Raw genomic sequence first — 18,325 nt, 5'->3', positions numbered from 1 at the left:
CTTTACACCCTATGGAATCGAAATTTTCGTTGAACATTTCTATTCGAATGCAATCAAGGCGTCCCCTCCAATTCTTGCAAATAGTAATTTGTCATTTGTCGCCCACCCCTTTATTACATCGTCTCTTATTTGACGTTTTACTTCTGTCATAGACGCCCCCCATCCCCCCTTACACTCCCCCTCTCCCCTATCCCCCTCTCACGATACGCCTTGATTAAGTTGACTATACAATCCACTGCGGTGATATTAATAAGTAGTATCTCACTAACCAGCAATAGTCAATTTTTAAAAAGGCCGACACATTGAGGTTGAGCTAAAACTTTTAGTTCTATTTATATTAATTGTATCAACATCAATTCAGGGATTACAAATTCAAACATTTAAAATAATTTGAAGTTTAAATCAGCTGGAATAACCACCAACAGCTGAAAATACGGCTGTGAGAAAAATATTTGTCTGTAAATGTCATGTAGCATGAAGTGACGGTCTCATTAGGTTGAGGGAGCGCGAAATTACTTTAATGAGCAGAAAAGCACTGAATAACGAAAAGGTAACTATCCCATCCACCACCAGGGACTTAAATTCACTTCACCGTACTAAAATGGGTTTTTTTAGCCGCGGCAAGAAGATACCAACCTGCCAACATAATCAGCCATAGATAACTTTTTGTGCTTGCAATAATTTCAACAATCGGATGTGTAGAATACCCTCCAGTGGGTCTCAATTGTTAAATATATTAGTATCAGTTAGAGGTATCTTTTACTCTCCGGAGACTTCGTTAACGAATGCCTTAAACTTACGAAAAAAAAAAGAAGTGTGGCTGTATCTTATCACAAATTTAAACCTCATCACTTGATTTATTCCTCTATCTTAAGCCCCACTCTAAACTGCTAATTGAGGAATTAAATCGATTCGCTACGATTTTTTTCTTGCATACTAATGAGTGTTAATACACTCTATACTCACTAATACAGTATTTAATACACCCATGCAGCAAATGACAACTGCGTGCTTGTCTGGCCGACAACCTCATGTTCTCACGCAAAAAATTTTGATAGGCATAATCCTGCCGGCTTCTTCTTTCACGTGATGGAGGTAAATATGAGGAATTAGGAGCTTATGTAGAAAAAGTGATGGTTATCATTTCTTAAAATGACAGCTTATTCTTCCGTAACTATTTCACCTTTTATGCGTTAAATGCTCCTTAGGCTCGCGTAGTAAAACACACCCGAATACAGTACATCACTTACGGTTACGAAATGGGCACGGCTAAAAGCAGATCTTGCACAAAATCCCGTAAAAAGGGTGTATTCTTGGTGATAGTGTTGGTGATATCTATTACTTCAGCGTGTGTTGGATTTTACATTTTAAAGCGCAGTCCCGCGGCTGAGCCAACCTTACGATTCGTCAGTATTGTGAGTGAATTTATTTATTTTTAGACCTCTTAAATTTTAGACTAAATACTTGGAACCAAATAAACTCTTCAAACACTTATGAAAGTCTGAGCTATATCAAAGTTTGAAAAATGAGCTCTTAACTACAATGTAAGTGTGATTTTTCTGTTATTTTTGAGGAGAGAAAGACAGGAACGAGATCTGAAACCTTTTATAAGTTTACATGAATATCGAATATTGACGTAATTATTATTGTTTGTAAACTTGAGGTTAGTTCTGATCTCAACCCAGGAGTAAATTTTGGGGATAAGTGTATACAACTGCGCTGAAAAAAGTGAGAAGGATTGATCGTAACGAAAATGCTATTTCTACTTTTTGATCAAGAATGGAATTGCTTGAATCAAGCAAGCTCCAAGCAATTTTCTTCTTGATGTAAGCGTATTTTCCTCTTGATTTGAGAGACATTTCTTATTGAGTTTAAAATTCAGGAATATTGCTGCTGAAATCAAGTCACTTTTTTCAGTGAATAAGTAAACACCAAAAATTCAACCGCCCTTTGATCATCATATCAATGACTAAAAGTGGAAAATGCGTACTGCGTACTTTCATTGCAAGGTTTCAAGGTTACAGATTATGTTTTGTTTTTATTTTATTTTTAAACGAAACAAAACACATCAATGAATTTTCCCGCAAAATTGCTCGAATGAGTTAAACTACTTCACTGCAATTTTTTAGGGAAACTTCTGGTTAGTTCAGAAAAAAAAATAATAAAACAATAAAAGAACAAAGCATGAGCAGGGACAGAAGCACTGAAGTTTTCCCCTCAATTTGTTCTTTGAAAACTTCTGTGAAAAAGTTGGTCCTTTCATGAAGAGTAAGCAGTGGCGTGTCGTGCATTGCGATACATCGATCGATCTGACATGTACCTATACATGAAATGCACATGTACCTATGGAAAAGTATCGATAAATAGAGTGATCGCAACGAACGGTTTCATCATCGATTCTTTACCATAGCCTCAAAAGGTGAAATATCGATAATTGTTCATTCACGCTTCGCCGCTGAGATTAAGCTCCTACACCTCTTCATTAGAAGCATGATTTTATACCTCCAAAGTGAAGTTTCAAAATTTGTCAAGATCGAACCTTTACGACAAGAATATCTGTTGGATAAATGCCTTTAAAAACAAAAATAAGAATGATTTATTTAAAAAAAAATCTGCTTTCTTCCCATTCAGATTCATCGGCATGGAGAACGATCGGCTGAACGTTCTTACCCTCTTGATCCGTACAAAGGCGAATCATTTTGGCCGGAGGGTCCAGGCGCTCTCACAAAGGTAAATTATAATTGATTTGTCTATGAATTGTGCATGTGTGAGGGCGATAGGGTGTGTATGTGTGTAAAAAATCAGCTTGGAGATCGAAAAATTGCAGGAGCTCTAGATATTACTAAGCATTTTTTACTTTATCAAGCATTTTTCAGCAGCGTATTTGATTTCATATTCTAAGAAATTGGTATCCATGGATGCAATTCCGGTAAATTTACGATTTTTTTGTATTTTTCATTTTTCTAAAAATTAGAATTTTTTTTACTTATTATTTTTTAAAAGAAAAAAATTATTTAATAAAATGGCTCAGAACTATTTTAAAAATATCAAAGAATCAGAGAGATATCTTAGGATTCTCGTCCACAACTCATTATTTTAAAAAATCAAGGTAGAATTTGAAGTCCTCAAATGCTCGAGAGCTTAAAATAATCCTAATTCGACTTAAGAGTCCAAAATTCTGATCACTTCTGGTCGGCATCGTTGTACAGGGCCACTCAGATAATATGCAGAAGAGCGCCTTCAACCCACTGCGTAATCTTAATGCGAAAGTCTGATACCACTATTCGTGCGTCACGACAGTCATTTTACATACCCGGCCAGTTGAAGGCAAATCATTGACCCAGGCAACAGGGTACGAAATTCAGTAGTGTGATACGTGTTTTTTAGGGAACAAAACCTCCTCGGGTGCCCCAACTGCCCAACCTGGCATCCAATTAGTCCAGCCTCCGGGGGTGCTCCACGTGACATCCAAGAAACCCAACCCCCGGTGGCTGCCCCCCTTGGCATCCAGTTGATGTGTGTATTGGCTCCCAGGAAATTACCACGTGCAAATTAATAACTAATAATATCGATTACCATGGTAAAGTAGTAGTATATTTCCTTAAGGTCCCTGAGAAGGTGCTGTGGTTAAGGCTACATCACTTGTTCTAAAACTGAAGTCCTGTCCCCCCCCCCCCTTCCTTCACGTACAAAGCGTTTGATTGAAGATAATCTCAGGAAGAGTTGACCCTAAAATTTGTACGGCGGTAAATTTGTAAAATTTGACCAGTACAGTGGGAAGATGATTTGTAAATTGGAGGTGCTGTCCGGGGATTTGGGGATGAAATAATAAATACTCGAGAAGTAGAGAGCATAACATACACTATATTTAAGCGTAACATAAATTATTACTTGACACAGTTATTCCACAGTCTGCGAGTCTTTCGAACAATATGTTCACAAGTTCAAGCTACGAGAACTCGTCTCGTTCAATCTCATTTCGTGCGCTTCGTCAGTAGTTCAATCTCATTCAATACAACTGCGACAAGTTCGCGCGGTCTATATCCTTTTAATTAATTGCCGTCTAATAACAATGGCTTCTTCTTATTATTTTATATAATTGCCATCTGTTATTTTATATATTATCTTTCAATCTGTAATTTTGAATAATGAAGGAATTTTAAATGATAAAAGAAAGTTCGGGCGGTAAACGAGGTAATGGCGATAAGCTGGATACACATACCCACTCCTTTCGAACGAAAATACGTGAAGGATTATTAAAAAACATTTGAAAAACTTGTGAAATAAAGATGCACGATACATACCGAACTCGTAAAAAAAAAGGATGACAGGAAATCACAGATGAAAGATCTATCTATGCTGGGAAGTAATTGGATTGAAATTTAAAACGTCCTTAGAGAGGGTTTCAATACTAAAAAAAATATTAAATACATAAGTTCGAGATCTGATATTAGAAAACCTCTGATCAGTGATCTGATCTTGTTTTAATTTGTTCCACTATTCAAGATATGCCACACTAAAAACTACATAAAAAAAGAATAATTTGAGTCTCTTACTGGTTATTGTTTCCACAGTTTCACTTCTAAAAAAATTCTAAATTTATTATTGAAAAAGCTTTGATCCATCCAGCAATTAAATTTTATCCACGATTGAAAATTAAGACCACATCAAAGAATATGCTAGGAAAAGATGCATTCACGGTTCAGACGACGGTTTCGGTCGTTTTAGTAGAAAATGTTGGAGCTAAGAATCTTAACTTGCGGTTAAAATTAATCAGGTACCTAGAGTGCTTGTCAAATTTTAATCAGGGGACAAGTCCACAACAAAAGGTGATAAAGCCGGTTCCGAGATGACTTTGAATAAATTTTTATCGAGAAAAAGATCGCCATACTACAACGTACAAAACATCCTCATCCAACTCACACGCCCAAGAAAGTGGCGAGTCATACTAGAATACGTAATTTTAAGTATATTTCTAAAATTTCCGTATGTTATCAAATTAAAAATTACCACATCCTCTCAATACATATACATGTTCTATGGACTTGCTTTCGAGACCACCTCAAAGCTTGGTCGTTGTGTTTTCATCTGCTAATATTTCGAACTCCTTCTTCTTTAGTATTTCTCATTACAGTTTTTGCATATGTTTTTTTATATCTAATGGTGCATAAGTGCAAACAGGACCTGTAGACGTTACAAGTTTTTAAGGTTTTCCCCCTTTTCAGCCGAAAATCCGTTTTTCCGAGTTTGCATTTTTTTTGTTATGTTCTTTTATATTTCTTAAAAAGTGAACAGCTGTAGCCGCCTTCGGGGCTATTAATTGGACGGAGTTAAACAGAAAAGGGCCAAGCCACATCGGGATCGAACCGAGAAAAAGAGGTTTAAAGTTTGGCTTCTGCATGATATTCAATGTCAAAGATAAACTTCTAGTTCAATTCCTGCAAAATTTGCTCCGACAAAAACTTTGAATTTTTGGCGATAGATAGTAGAGCAGTGGTCGAGTTCAAAACCACTCATAACTCAATTTTTTCCAGAATGTGGGTTGGTTCCTTTCTGCTTAACTCAGTCCAATTACAATATTGTTAACTGTATACTTAAAACTAAGAATTCATTAATGCTAATTTTTGTATTTTTAAACAATTCTAGTCATGTAACTTTTTTTTATTTTTGGTGTGTCAATTATTCTGTGTTCTGATGTATAATATGCATGTTCTTTATTCCTCGTCCACGAAAAGTAATTCAGTGTCTCTTCGGTGATTCTTTCTTTAGCTAGATAGTGCGGGGAAGGGTGGGTGGTGGAGGGGGGGGGGGGGGGTAAAATATGCTATTCTCTACCAATTCGTCTGCTACCTCGCCACCCGCGAAAATCTCTAATTCGCAAACGTCACGGCTCTGCGCCACATTTCCGCAATTTCCAACCTCAATGCATGTAAAAGAATCCGCAAATGCCAGACGGGATTCTTTCTTTTTCGGCATTTCTAAAAACAACTATAAATCTCATGTTTTCTCGTACATTTATACTTGATTTGAATAATTCAGAAGTTTAAAGTATTTCTTTTGTTAATTAAACCAATCAGGCGAGGAAGAATTTGAGAGTAGAACTTAGAAGTCGTTTCTGAATACATATTGCTAAGAAGATAAAGAGTGAAATTGAAAAGCAAAAAACCCGACTTGGAATGTGAGATTTTTGAAGCTGTTACTCTCAGGAAGGATGGAGTCCTTAGCAACAGTCAAAGTGGCGGAGACTTATCTCTACAAAAAATAATAGGAGGCACCTTCGAGTGTGTTTCAGAACATCTGAAAGCAGTCTGTGAAAATGTCAGCGAAACAGCCTTCGCCATCTGTGAAAGAGAGTTTCTGAGCCTTATGTCAACCTTCCAACCTAAGATTTCACAAATCTTAATTTCAAACTCTTTGTTATTCGATTTACTCAAAATCAAGGAGTCTCAATAGCATTTGTCGGCCTCTCGTGCATGGTATGGTGGTACATGTATGCGGTTGTCATAGTTGGTATGCATGGTTCTGAATGAACAGATGTCCATCGTCAGCTTATGCTTGGACTGATCCAGAAACATGTGCATGGAATAAAATTGATTAAAAATTAATTGTTTGGTTGTTGTTTTTAAGGTAATTATGATCATAACCATACTTAAAAATTTTGTAATTTTAACATCATCGATGGCTTTAAAAAATAATTTTCATGAGTTCAATTTATACTGATTAGAATAGATAATCCAAGAATTCTTCTGCACGTAACCAAATTATAAAATGTAAAGCATTATGATCTCCTAAGTTTATTATTCGGGTAAATACAAGTATTGAAACAATGACTATGATAGAGATATATTCAATAATAATTAAACTATTGATACTATGAGTTTTGGAAATTAAATATGTAGCATTTAGGTAAATCCCATCTCGTTGTTTAAAGCATTATTAAGCATTTATTAATGAAGCATTTTGATCCTTCAACCACCCAAATGAAATTGTATTTCAGAGGGGGAAGGTTGGACTACACAAACTAGGGGTCTCCTTCAGACAACGCTATGACGGTTTCCTCTCGGCTAAATATTCACCCTCTCAAATTCGTATCCAATCCAGTGATTATGACCGATGTTTGATGAGCGCAAGTCTCGTTTTGGCAGGGCTGTATCCCCCGATTGGAGTCCAACTTTGGAATCCGGATTTGCAGTGGCAACCAATCCCTGTCCATTCGGCACCTTTACAATGCGATGACGTAAGTAAATCACATCATCTTTCAGACCCTCTCTTAAATCCCCTTATTTAATATCATCAAATACTTGAAAACTTCAGCAATATATACTCGTCAATAACGCTACATAAATTATTCTAAGAGAGCTAAGCCTTGTTAAAACGGGAGTACGCTCTTCAGCACGGATTTTCAAAGCACAGATTTCCAAATACTCAATAATCTTTGTTGGTAATTCTATTATCAAATCAAAATATTTCTGATTCTCGAGGATCGCTCTGAAACTTCAAATTCGACAAGATTCTAGCATAATTGTAATTTCGTGTTCGTTTTTGAGATACAACAGGAGTTTACTTATTTGACACCCTTGAAAAAAATTCAGACAATTTGCTATACCAACACCCCAAAACCACAATTTCAGGCTGATTTGCCACCACACAAAAGGATAATAACTACAAGAATGATTGCGAACGGGTATTCTACTCCAGCCAAAAGTCATGTAACCAACAATTGAGGGCCCTCGGCCCAGAAGAAGTCATCATAGAAGTAAAAATCGTAGAAGTAGTAAAATCCCAACCGTTGAACAGTTTTTTTTTGTGTATTCGTGGCTCAATAATCTGGACATTCCGAAGTATTTTAGACGAAAAATTCATGTGATAATTCGAGAATTCAGTAATTTATAAATACTATTACACCACACCAAATATAAATTATGAAGTAAGCGCACAACCGCACAAACTAATCGCAACGCGACGTGGCCAGCACGGGTCACGGTGGAAAGACCAAGAAAAAGAGGTAGTCTAGGTTTATATGGCCTTTATGACGTCATTGAGGAATACAGAGGCTTGATCACCGAATCAGGCAGATAATCAGGATGTAATGTTCACTTTGAATAGATGTGGAGATAAGAACTTGGATTAAACTAAAAAGTGAGGAGAGAAGTAAATGTTTTGGCGGTGGCAAGGTGTGAATGATCAACTATCGATATTTATCCATTTGAAGCTATGGTAAAGAATCGATTACTAAGGTCTTCGTTGCGAAAACCCTGTTTATCGATCCTTTCTTGAGGTTTAAATAGCAGATCAATCGATGTCTCGCAAAGCACGCTTCGCGACTGATTTTTGGAGCAGGAGCTTAACAATAGAGATGGAAAGAAGATTAATGCTTGTCTGGTACCCATCTACTGTAATATAACATACGAATAATTGTGTAATATGCGATTACATGATATCCTACTGATAAGACAATAGTCATTCAGCCTTATCAGATAGGACTTAATCACTCCAAGACAGAGAAGAATAATGGACACGTCTGCATTTTTCAATTTTTGTTTGATTTCTACGTTACAGGCTAAATGGTAGTCAAATTAGACACATTACTAAATGTCTATTCAAATAGACTATTGCTATACCATGGATTACAATGCTAGGTTTTTCAGATTTTTAACAGAATATTTTTTCAAAGAATTTGGTAAATGCTCTCTGTGAATCTTCAATTATTTCATCGTATTTTTTCAGAATGATTCACTGCGAGTGAACAATAAACATAAAAATAACTTGATTTTTTTATTAGAAGCAACTTTTTGAAAAGTTTGCCGGACATAAATTTGTGGTCAATATGAACAATGAATTTAAGGAAATTGGTACCTTTATCAATTTTTCCTTTCAACTTACTGAAATATGCAGACATATCATTTTTTAAAAAAAATTTAAAAATTTTGGGTGGGTTTTCAAAATTTACCTGTTTGCTACGGCAATTGATAAGGTGGCTGATAAGCTTAGTTTGCAACAAATTCGTTGTACAGGGTGTCACATACCACCCGTACTAGCGAGCTGATTGTTGAATTTGATAGACAAAGCTATAGACAAAGAAGACAAAAGGGATATGGAGGGATCCTATTTGTAGAAGCGGGTAATTGCAATGGACAAAAGAGGTACGTATTAGACTACCTAACAGCAACCCACGAGAGACCCTACAATAAGTCCCTTCGCTTAGTCTATAAGAACTACGAGTTACAACCAATGGGATCGCTCCATATTGCCTGTGTCTTCTTTGTCTATAGCTTTGTCTATCAATTTCAGGCTTTTGGGTCGGATGAAGTTGGAGACTGCGAGAACGAAAAGGGAATCTAAGGGATCTGAATATCATGGTCCCGAAGCTTCCCCTGTTCCCCTCTGAAAGTAAAATGGGGGTCATGATTTAGAATATGACGGTCCTAAAGCCCCCTTCAAACATTTTCTAATGTGATACGAGGGGGTTCCTAAACCTGAAGAATTTAGACAATTAAGGATTCCCTCATTATGTTTTCTTGTTACCCAACAGAAAATCAAAGTTTGTAAACCCTGCGCACTAATGTCGAAAGTGGAGGCAGAGTGGTTATCGTTGGTTCAAAAAACACTGGATGAAAATCATGAGTTCGTTTCAAACATCTCAAAAAATACAGGTTACACAATCAAAAACATTTACAGCATTTATGACATCCAAGATAATCTTGCAATTGTGGTAAGTACGATAAATAAAAAGCAGAAATTATCCTAGTTTCATTATTTCTCCAAAGCAATCCTCTCCTCTATATTGAATGACAATTCAATACAATGAAATTCTGTATTGTAATATCGGTTTATCCTTTAATGAAAATAAGCATATATGATTATGGCCATACCATGCTCGATTTTTAAGGTTTGGGGGGTTGGGGGGTAAGGTTTGGGGGTTTTGGGGTTTTAAGGTAAGGATTTTTAAGGAATGAAAAAGATGATATGAAGAATCAACTCTATTTTAGTATTGCATTTAAAAGTCTATGATTTGATGAATTTTGCCACGACGGACGTCATATTCGAAGTAAACGATGACATCATTGGTTCTTATTATTTTTTCCACCAGAATAATTACTACACGAGAGGAAAAAATTGTTATAAGTCAGGAATATGGGTTCAAGAACCATTAAACCAATTCAATATGGGTTCGCTTTCTCTTCTCCCTCTTATTTTTTATTCCAATTGCAATTTACTTTTAAAGGCCTCGGCATGTTTGAAGTACTGTAGTATTCTAATTCCCATTTTAATTTTCTCATTATTTTTTATGAAGCAAGAGCAAGGCCTTCCTCTACCAGAATGGGCTCAAGGTGGTGTTTATGAGAAACTTCAGGCACTCTCCGACATCTATAACCTGTACAAAAACGTGTCTCCAACCATGTTCAAGCTCCTAACAGGTATTCGCAATATACTGTGTACTCCGTATTTCTCGCGCAAAACGTTGCTCAGAAAAATATAACTGCAGCGGAAGAATAGAAAAAGTACAATAAAAAAAGCAATTAAGATTTAATAAATAAAGAAAAAAGAAATAGAATAAATAGAGTATAGAAACACAAAATGACGGCTCAAAAATCGTAAAAAACAGGATGATAGAGTAGTGCTGAGCCTACACTATTCTAAAGGGGAAGCAAAACCGAGAAAAATAAAAAGTAGAATTAGAGCTTCATAAAAGAACTCTTTTACACTTTAAAATAAAACTGAGAGACCAGGTGATTAGCCCAGGCAGATGCAAAGAAATTTCTTGCTGAGATCCAACAAAAGGACGGGTACCGACTTATTGGCTCTTTTCGGAGCCAATATAGCGGCCGTAGAGAAGCAAGTCAAGCATTAATCTACCGTCCTGTTACCTTAAAGAAATTGAAAGATAACGGACGAAAGCTAGAGCAAACCTCTCAAATCATTTTCCTTTATGGTTAAAAATATTTGGTTAGTGGTAAAAGCAACAAGACTTGTCCTCTAACTTCAGCGCAGAGCGCTGGGTAGAGCAAACGCTTTTAAGCAACTATTCGTGCTTAGTAGATGCCTATATTGCATATGCAAAAAATTGAAGGCACTCCGATTTTTTTCTATCCAAGAAACTATATGGGACCAACTGGAATGACAATAATAAAGCCTTGATACGACTATTTGTGCTCAGTGATTGCGATAGTGATGCTTATCGACGGTAAAATTCTTAATAATCCGCACGGATCTTTGCTTACGTTACTTTACGTTAGGTTACATTACAGACTTCCTGTCGTACTTTATCTTTTGAATGGAAAATCACTCAACGTCAATTCTGAACAAATTCCTCGATTTTTCCTCTCTGGGCGAAGAAAAATCTGTGAAAATTTGAAGGAATGATATTGATCTTGTCTAGGTACCCTTTCAAAAATTAAAGTAGAAATTTTAAATCACCGCATGCGAGATACACGGTTTAGAAATTTCACCATCGATGTACAAAAACTTGAAGACACTAACTGCTTTCTTACCCGAGTAACAATACGCACTAATTTCAACCAAACAGCTTGGAACATTTCCTTGCTTAATTATTCGGACGGTAAAATATACTGGTAGCACAGCATCCTGAGCTATCTAATACTTGCGCTGCTCTAATCAAAAAATACGTAGTGAGCTCAGTGTACGTTGAGCGCAATTATAACCATTGCTTCTACAGAATTTTAGGTTACAGAATTCTTCAAAATGCTCTTCAACCCTGTTCGTCCCTAAACTTAGATTTGCCGTGTACGGAACGGCTAAGATTTTCATAATCTTTGAAAATCAATTTTGAAATATGAAATTTTTGACGTAATTCAAAATGAACTAAGATTTCCCTTCTTCTTCACAGGCGTCTTAATAAATGAAATAGTATCAAACATGAAACGGAAAGCGAGCATAACGGAAAATTTTGAGCTTCGAGCAAGTTTGTACTCCGGACACGATGATACGATAGTGGGTCTTTGGGGAGGCCTGAACATCACCTCCGAAATCACAGAGAGACCACCTTACGGCGCAGCTCTCATCATTGAGCTTCACGAAATTGATGGAAAATACCGAGTGAAGGTGAGTCTTATTCAACATTCCTTCTTTACATGTTTTTGCTCGCTACATTCCGCTTAACGGAAGTCAAATTCAGAGTAAAGTCCGGCATATATGAGCTGTTTTTGCGTATTCATTGGAATGAAGGCGGACAAAGAAACATTCAAGACCCCATTTCGCTAAATTTTTAACAGCTAAGCGAGAGCAGATCCAACGAAATATGCGTTGCATCATTTAAGAGACTAGCATGCTTGGAGTATGCGAGTTTGTGGTTTTCGACGATTAAATGCTGTCGTGCGACAGCATTTAATCGTAGTACGAAGGTCCTAAGATAGTGTTTTTGGCAAATTCTGCCATTCTGGATTTTTGAATTTTAAAAATCTGAGTTGAAATTCAAGTTCCTCGTCAAAAAATAAATTAAAAGTCCAATTTAGTTCACTAATCTGAGGATAAGTACAATCTTTTGAAAGAGCTTTTTAAAAGTTACTTTTATATGAAACTTGTGACGATGATGACCCCATATATAATCAAAACACTGTAGGAATCTGATGTAACTGATGCATGTTAGCTGACAATGCTCACCGCAGATAATATTCTCTCATTTTTCAGATCTTGTACAAAAGGAGTTATCTCGATGAGACTTTGGAGGTACTGAAAATTCAAGGCTGCAAAGATGGCAAGGGCATTGGGCAAGATGACACGTGTGACCTAGACCTCTTTTCAAATGCATTAAGACCTGCTATCATTGAAAATTTTGAAAATGAGTGCAAAATCCTTTGAGGAAAATCAGCAGGTCATCACTCACCGATCATCGAACCGGAGCAGCTACTTGCATACACTGAAAAAGAAAATTGGTAGAATTTACCATTCCTTCACGCTGCATTTCACACAGCGTGAGTTTAAAGTCGATTCTGCCAGAGGAATGGTTACCTGTACCAGTATATAATAACGTTTACCTTTCTTGTGGCAGAATTGACTCTGCATTGACGCTGTGTGAAATACAGCGTGAAGGAATGGTATTTTCTACCAATCTTTTTTTTCAGTTTATGCTGCGTGCATTTGTTTTAAAACAAGATTGTTGTCCATTCGTTTATATCTTAGTTTGGCACTTAGAAGCATACGCGACCATTGGAGTCATCTTCTTGATGTTACGACATTTTCATACAACTTACACCGAGAAAAAAATCAGCATGATTGAGAAATGGATCCTAATATCAGGGATTAGCCATAAATCACGTAACGTGAGATGTCCAATGTTAGGCTTCGCACGAAGGAAAATGAATTTCGGCTAAACCATAGGGGCAGTCTTAATATAGGTACATTTAAAAACTTAGCGAATATCGAAAAAGTATGATCTTATGCAAAGAGGTTGTTCCAAAAACGCCGATTTTGGCCCCCCCCTGGATTTGGCCCAAACTTTGCTCAGACGTTGTACTAAGTGTCCCTGATGCTTGGGCAAAATTTCAGCCCCCTCGGATAATTAGGGGGGAGGGGGCAGGGGGGCTAAGTTGCAATTTTTTTAAAACTTTAAAAATCGATATCTCGCGAACGGTTTGAGTGTAAGTGTTGCGGTTTGCGCTAAAAAACGTCAAAAAATATTCTCTACAAGAATATTAATGCTGTTTGCAAGGTTGCGTAATTTATCGCGGTCATAAATCGATTTTTTCGATTTTGAAGGTTCGACTTTTTTTCGTTTTTCGTCTCTCCTCTCTTTGGAATCGTTGCTACGTGAATGAAAACCTGTTGAGGTGATTCTCCATAAAATTTTGCATCTACCACATTTCGTTTGATCTTGGGGAAGCGATTCGTTCGTGAGTTATAGCGATTTTTCTGCGCGTTATCGGTTACGCGCGGGCGGCTTATCGGCGGCGCTCCATCCCGCGCGGGCAAGGCAGAGGTTGTTTCACCGCTAGGGCCTTATATTCATGCTGTAGGCTGTAATTAACGATATTTTCTCCTCCCCCCGCCTTCCCCTGCAATAAATATTTGTTTAATACTTCGTTATACAGGGTATCCCAGACCACCCGTAACAGGTCTTTTTCTCGGTTGGTTTAGGTAGTACGAAGTGGGGGGCCGCGGGATTGAATAGGGAATCGACCCCAAGGAATCCGAATTTCACGGTCCCGAAACCCCCCATGCCCCCCTTGGGAGGTAAAGAGGGGGTCACGATCCCCAAAGTCGGGAGACATTGTGACTCCCCCTTTTACCCCCCGAGGGTGGCTAGGGGGGCATCGGGACCGTGAAATTCGGATTCCTTGGGGTCGATTCCCTATTCAATCCCGCGGCCCCCCACTTCGTACTACCTAAACCAACCGAGAAAAAGACCTGTTACGGGTGGTCTGGGATACCCTGTATAACGAAGTATTAAACAAATATTTATTGCAGGGGAAGGGTGGGGGGAGGAGAAAATATCGTTAATTACAGCCTACAGCATGAATATAAGGCCCTAGCGGTGAAACAACCTCTGCCTTGCCCGCGCGGGATGGAGCGCCGCCGATAAGCCGCCCGCGCGTAACCGATAACGCGCAGAAAAATCGCTATAACTCACGAACGAATCGTTTCCCCAAGATCAAACAAAATGTGGTAGATGCAAAATTTTATGGAGAATCACCTCAACAGGTTTTCATTCACGTAGCAACGATTCCAAAGAGAGGAGAGACGAAAAACGAAAAAAAGTCGAACCTTCAAAATCGAAAAAATCGATTTATGACCGCGATAAATTACGCAACCTTGCAAACAGCATTAATATTCTTGTAGAGAATATTTTTTGACGTTTTTTAGCGCAAACCGCAACACTTACACTCAAACCGTTCGCGAGATATCGATTTTTAAAGTTTTAAAAAAATTGCAACTTTGCCCCCCTGCCCCCTCCCCCCTAATTATCCGAGGGGGCTGAAATTTTGCCCAAGCATCAGGGACACTTAGTACAACATCTGAGCAAAGTTTGGGCCAAATCCAGGGGGGGGCCAAAATCGGCGTTTTTGGAACAACCTCTTACAGTATTTAATGCCGAGCTTCGGTTGCCCCAAAACCCCCATCGGCTTAAGCACGATACGATCTGTGGTACTATCACTGAAAGTTTTTGGAGGCAAATGTCGATATCTCAAAGCGGTTTTTCCGACCTTCACGTTTCCTCAAATTGGCAGAGATGAAAAAATCAGACTGCAAGCCTCGAAATTTGGCTCAAATGAAAAACCAAGGTTCTCGATATGGTTAACTGAGGTTGTCGATCATGCGATCCAAACTTGGCCCAGTTATAACTAAAATCTTTACGAATCTCAGTGCAATTAACAAAAACTTTGGTTACCTGAATCGAAGTCCAGTCCCTGAGACCGAAAATTCCACCTACCTAGACAAAATAATTTGGTGTAGGTACAACATCGTCACCTTCCAGTCAAAGTATCACAAGCGCTATACGACGTTTCAAAAATTCCGCCCCAATTTTATTTTTTATTGAAAAATCGTTGGTTGAATCTGTTTGATAATTTCACCGAATTTTATCGGCAGCACAAACAAAATTCAGTGAAATTTTCGGACAGCTACGTGGAAAAATTACTCTGTAAAAAAATAAAATGGCGGCGGAAATTCTGAAACGTCGCATGGCGCTTGTGATACTTTGGCCGGAGGGCGACGACATGAGCCAAGGTTTTTTTCTCCGTTTACAGCGTGTTCTGTAACATTACGTCGAAGAATAATGTGAACTTGACTATAATACTTTGACATACTTCATAGCATTTTATAAAAATGTATTCCATAGTATACAAAATCATACGTTATATCATAATGCGGAAGGGATAAGTGAGCTCATCAAAAGTTACTCTAAAAAATGTTCAAGTTTGTACGTCGCGTGTTTTTTTTTTTTGTTAAGCGGATTGCTTAAGAAACTTACATTATCTTAGGAAAATTGCGGCGCATCGAATAAAATATACAAACAAGTATTTACAAAAAATGTAAGAAGAATATCCAACATCGATCCAAAATTATAAGAGGATTACAGTTGGATCTAATGTGGAGGTTGGCAAATGGACCACTAGACAAGGTACGAATGAACACGTTTCCTCATCGAACCTGCCGTTTCATAAATGACGTCACTGGCGCTTTTAAAGTCTCTTTCATTCTTATGGCCCTCAACTAACGAGCACACCCCATCATTCCACTCGCACATAGTTCCATTTAGCATAAATACGTCCAATTGGGCCGGAGCACAGTGGATCGAGCCAATCAGAGAAGTCGGACATGGAATGTTTGATTAAAACTGCTAATTTAGATGTTCATTTCGTTACATTTTAAATTTTAAGGGGTGCCTCTTGAAGGAAATTTCACGAGGAAACCAATGGAACCCCTCTTAGAACATCAAATTTTTGTATAAACAGAGTTATAAGCGTTTAAAGTTTCCAAATTTTGTCCGACCTCTCCTATTGACTCGATCCACTGTGCGGAGGGGCATTAGTTCTTGCGCTGCGCAAAGCCCGGTGGGAGATCCCGCGGTGCGACCGAAATGGCAGTCTCGTCATCCACTCCGAGATGCTCGAGGAAAGTGATGCATGCAAACTCGGAGACCATCTTTATCGGGTACGTAGGGCCGGCATCCCGATATTCCCGCATCTTCTCTAGGTTGTCGTTCTGGAAGAGGACCGTCTTGGAGGGGTCCCGCTCCACCCCCTCGGGGAAGAAGATCGTCCCGTGGAGCCGCCGCTCCCTGGGGAGGACGTTCAAGACGACGCTCGTGCCTGTTGGAGTCCCTTTACACTGAGAGTCAAGACAATGCGAATCCATTTCTGATTGGTTAACCGGATTTTAGGCCTTCACAGTGTCACAAACGGGAATAAAGATTAAATATTCACCGATTGCAAAGATTATAATCTGGAATGGACCGAGGAATTTCGGGTTTGGCAAGGAACAAACGGAATGAAAGAAGGAACGGAGAAAGGAATTTCAGAATGAGCCGATCAAAGATTACGAAAACGTTCAATTTGTGTAATCTTTATTCCCGTTTGTGACTCCATGAGGGGTGTTGTCTTGACTCTCAGTATAAAGGGACTCTAGTGCCTGTGGGTTCACTCCAAGAGATCTTGAACACACCTTCGTTCAATCGCACTAGATCCACGCTTTGGTTTCTCACCCAGCGGCCTCCGACCATGCCGCTATGGATCCGGAAGTCAATTGTACACTTCGTACTGCCAACCGTTGGCGTACGTGTATTGTATATCACGTGGCGTGGCTCGATCATTTCTTCAAAAACGCATTTGACTGGGACGTCATCCCTTCGGACGGGTGGCGGAAAAAGAGAATCCATGGATCTCCTTCCGCGATTTGACTTGCTGAAGTGGCAAAAGTTCATCTTTACTTCTTAAGAGGATTATCGGTGGCGTAGAAGTCTAAAAACTGCTCAACGATGGTATAGAAAAAGAGTGAAATAGAAAAAGGTAGAATCGCTGAAAGTCTGAATCCTTCGAAGTTTATATTAATGATGATGTCATAGGCAGAACTAGGCCAAGACCTATTCAACATCTCTATGAAATTGTAAGGACCTTAGAAAGCGGACGCGCAAAATATTTTTAATCCATGAAATTCATACTTTAAAAAACCACGATTTTTTCTGAGAAGACACAAGTTTTAAAAACTACACAAGTGAGAGATCCTTTTTCAAGACATTAATACCTTGAGAAATCAGTGTTATTCATCGCTTCTCGGCTCGAAAGCCTCACCAACCTCGACAAAAAACATTTAACCAACCAAACTGGTCGAACAGGTAAATATTGGTCAGAAAGACTCGTTTTTCTTGGAAATTACCCGCAGAGCCTCGGGACCCTGCGCAATCGATTCTGTAACTACATAAGATCCGATGGTTATCTCGAAATTTTTTTCCACGACCAAAATCGAGGAAAATCGACTGGAGTACCATGGACTAAATTTTTCGGGTCGACATTGAAAGTTCGCCGATCGGGCTGAAAGCAAGGAAGCTCGCTTGGAAATGACCCGCTGAGTGCGATTTTCCGGTCGGAAAAGCTCTGCGAGTCCGTCGCTTCGAGCAATCCGCGGAAAACCACTCCTGGAAACAATCCAAAACTGGTCAGAAACACACGTTTTTGACCAGTTTTTGACTATTTCTCGGCTCGGGCGACTTCGCCGATCCTCGGGACCATGCCCAATCGATTCAGCGCTATCAACTTTTATAGGATCCGAGTGTAATCTCGAAATTTTTTTCTCAGTCCCAAATCGAGAAAAATCGACAAGGGTACGTACCATGGACTAAATTTTCGGGGTCGAAATCGAAAGTCCGCCG

The 18,325-nt window shown here is 38.6% G+C and overlaps 1 protein-coding gene across 2 annotated transcripts; it reads left to right on the top strand.

The window, feature by feature from the left end:
- Positions 1 to 1,125: 1,125 nt before the first annotated feature.
- LOC109040646 (lysosomal acid phosphatase) lies at positions 1,126 to 13,167 on the top strand. 2 transcript variants are annotated; one of them, XM_019056635.2, is made up of 7 exons: positions 1,126 to 1,415; positions 2,632 to 2,730; positions 6,998 to 7,237; positions 9,533 to 9,712; positions 10,295 to 10,418; positions 11,849 to 12,063; positions 12,649 to 13,167. In XM_019056635.2, the coding sequence occupies exons 1-7, from the start codon at positions 1,260 to 1,262 to the stop codon at positions 12,817 to 12,819; spliced, it is 1,185 nt and encodes a 394-aa protein (XP_018912180.2). In that variant the 5' UTR covers positions 1,126 to 1,259; the 3' UTR covers positions 12,820 to 13,167. The 2 variants fall into 2 exon arrangements, with proteins under 2 accessions (XP_018912180.2, XP_072159176.1); XM_072303075.1 differs by lacking the exon at positions 9,533 to 9,712.
- The last annotated feature ends 5,158 nt before the right edge of the window (positions 13,168 to 18,325 follow it).

This window comes from Bemisia tabaci, chromosome 8, assembly GCF_918797505.1.
Source record: "Bemisia tabaci chromosome 8, PGI_BMITA_v3".
Classification (NCBI taxonomy): Eukaryota; Metazoa; Arthropoda; class Insecta; order Hemiptera; family Aleyrodidae; genus Bemisia; species Bemisia tabaci.
The sequence above is the reverse complement of the archived record's forward strand: the minus strand, read 5'-3'. Positions and strand labels throughout refer to the sequence as shown.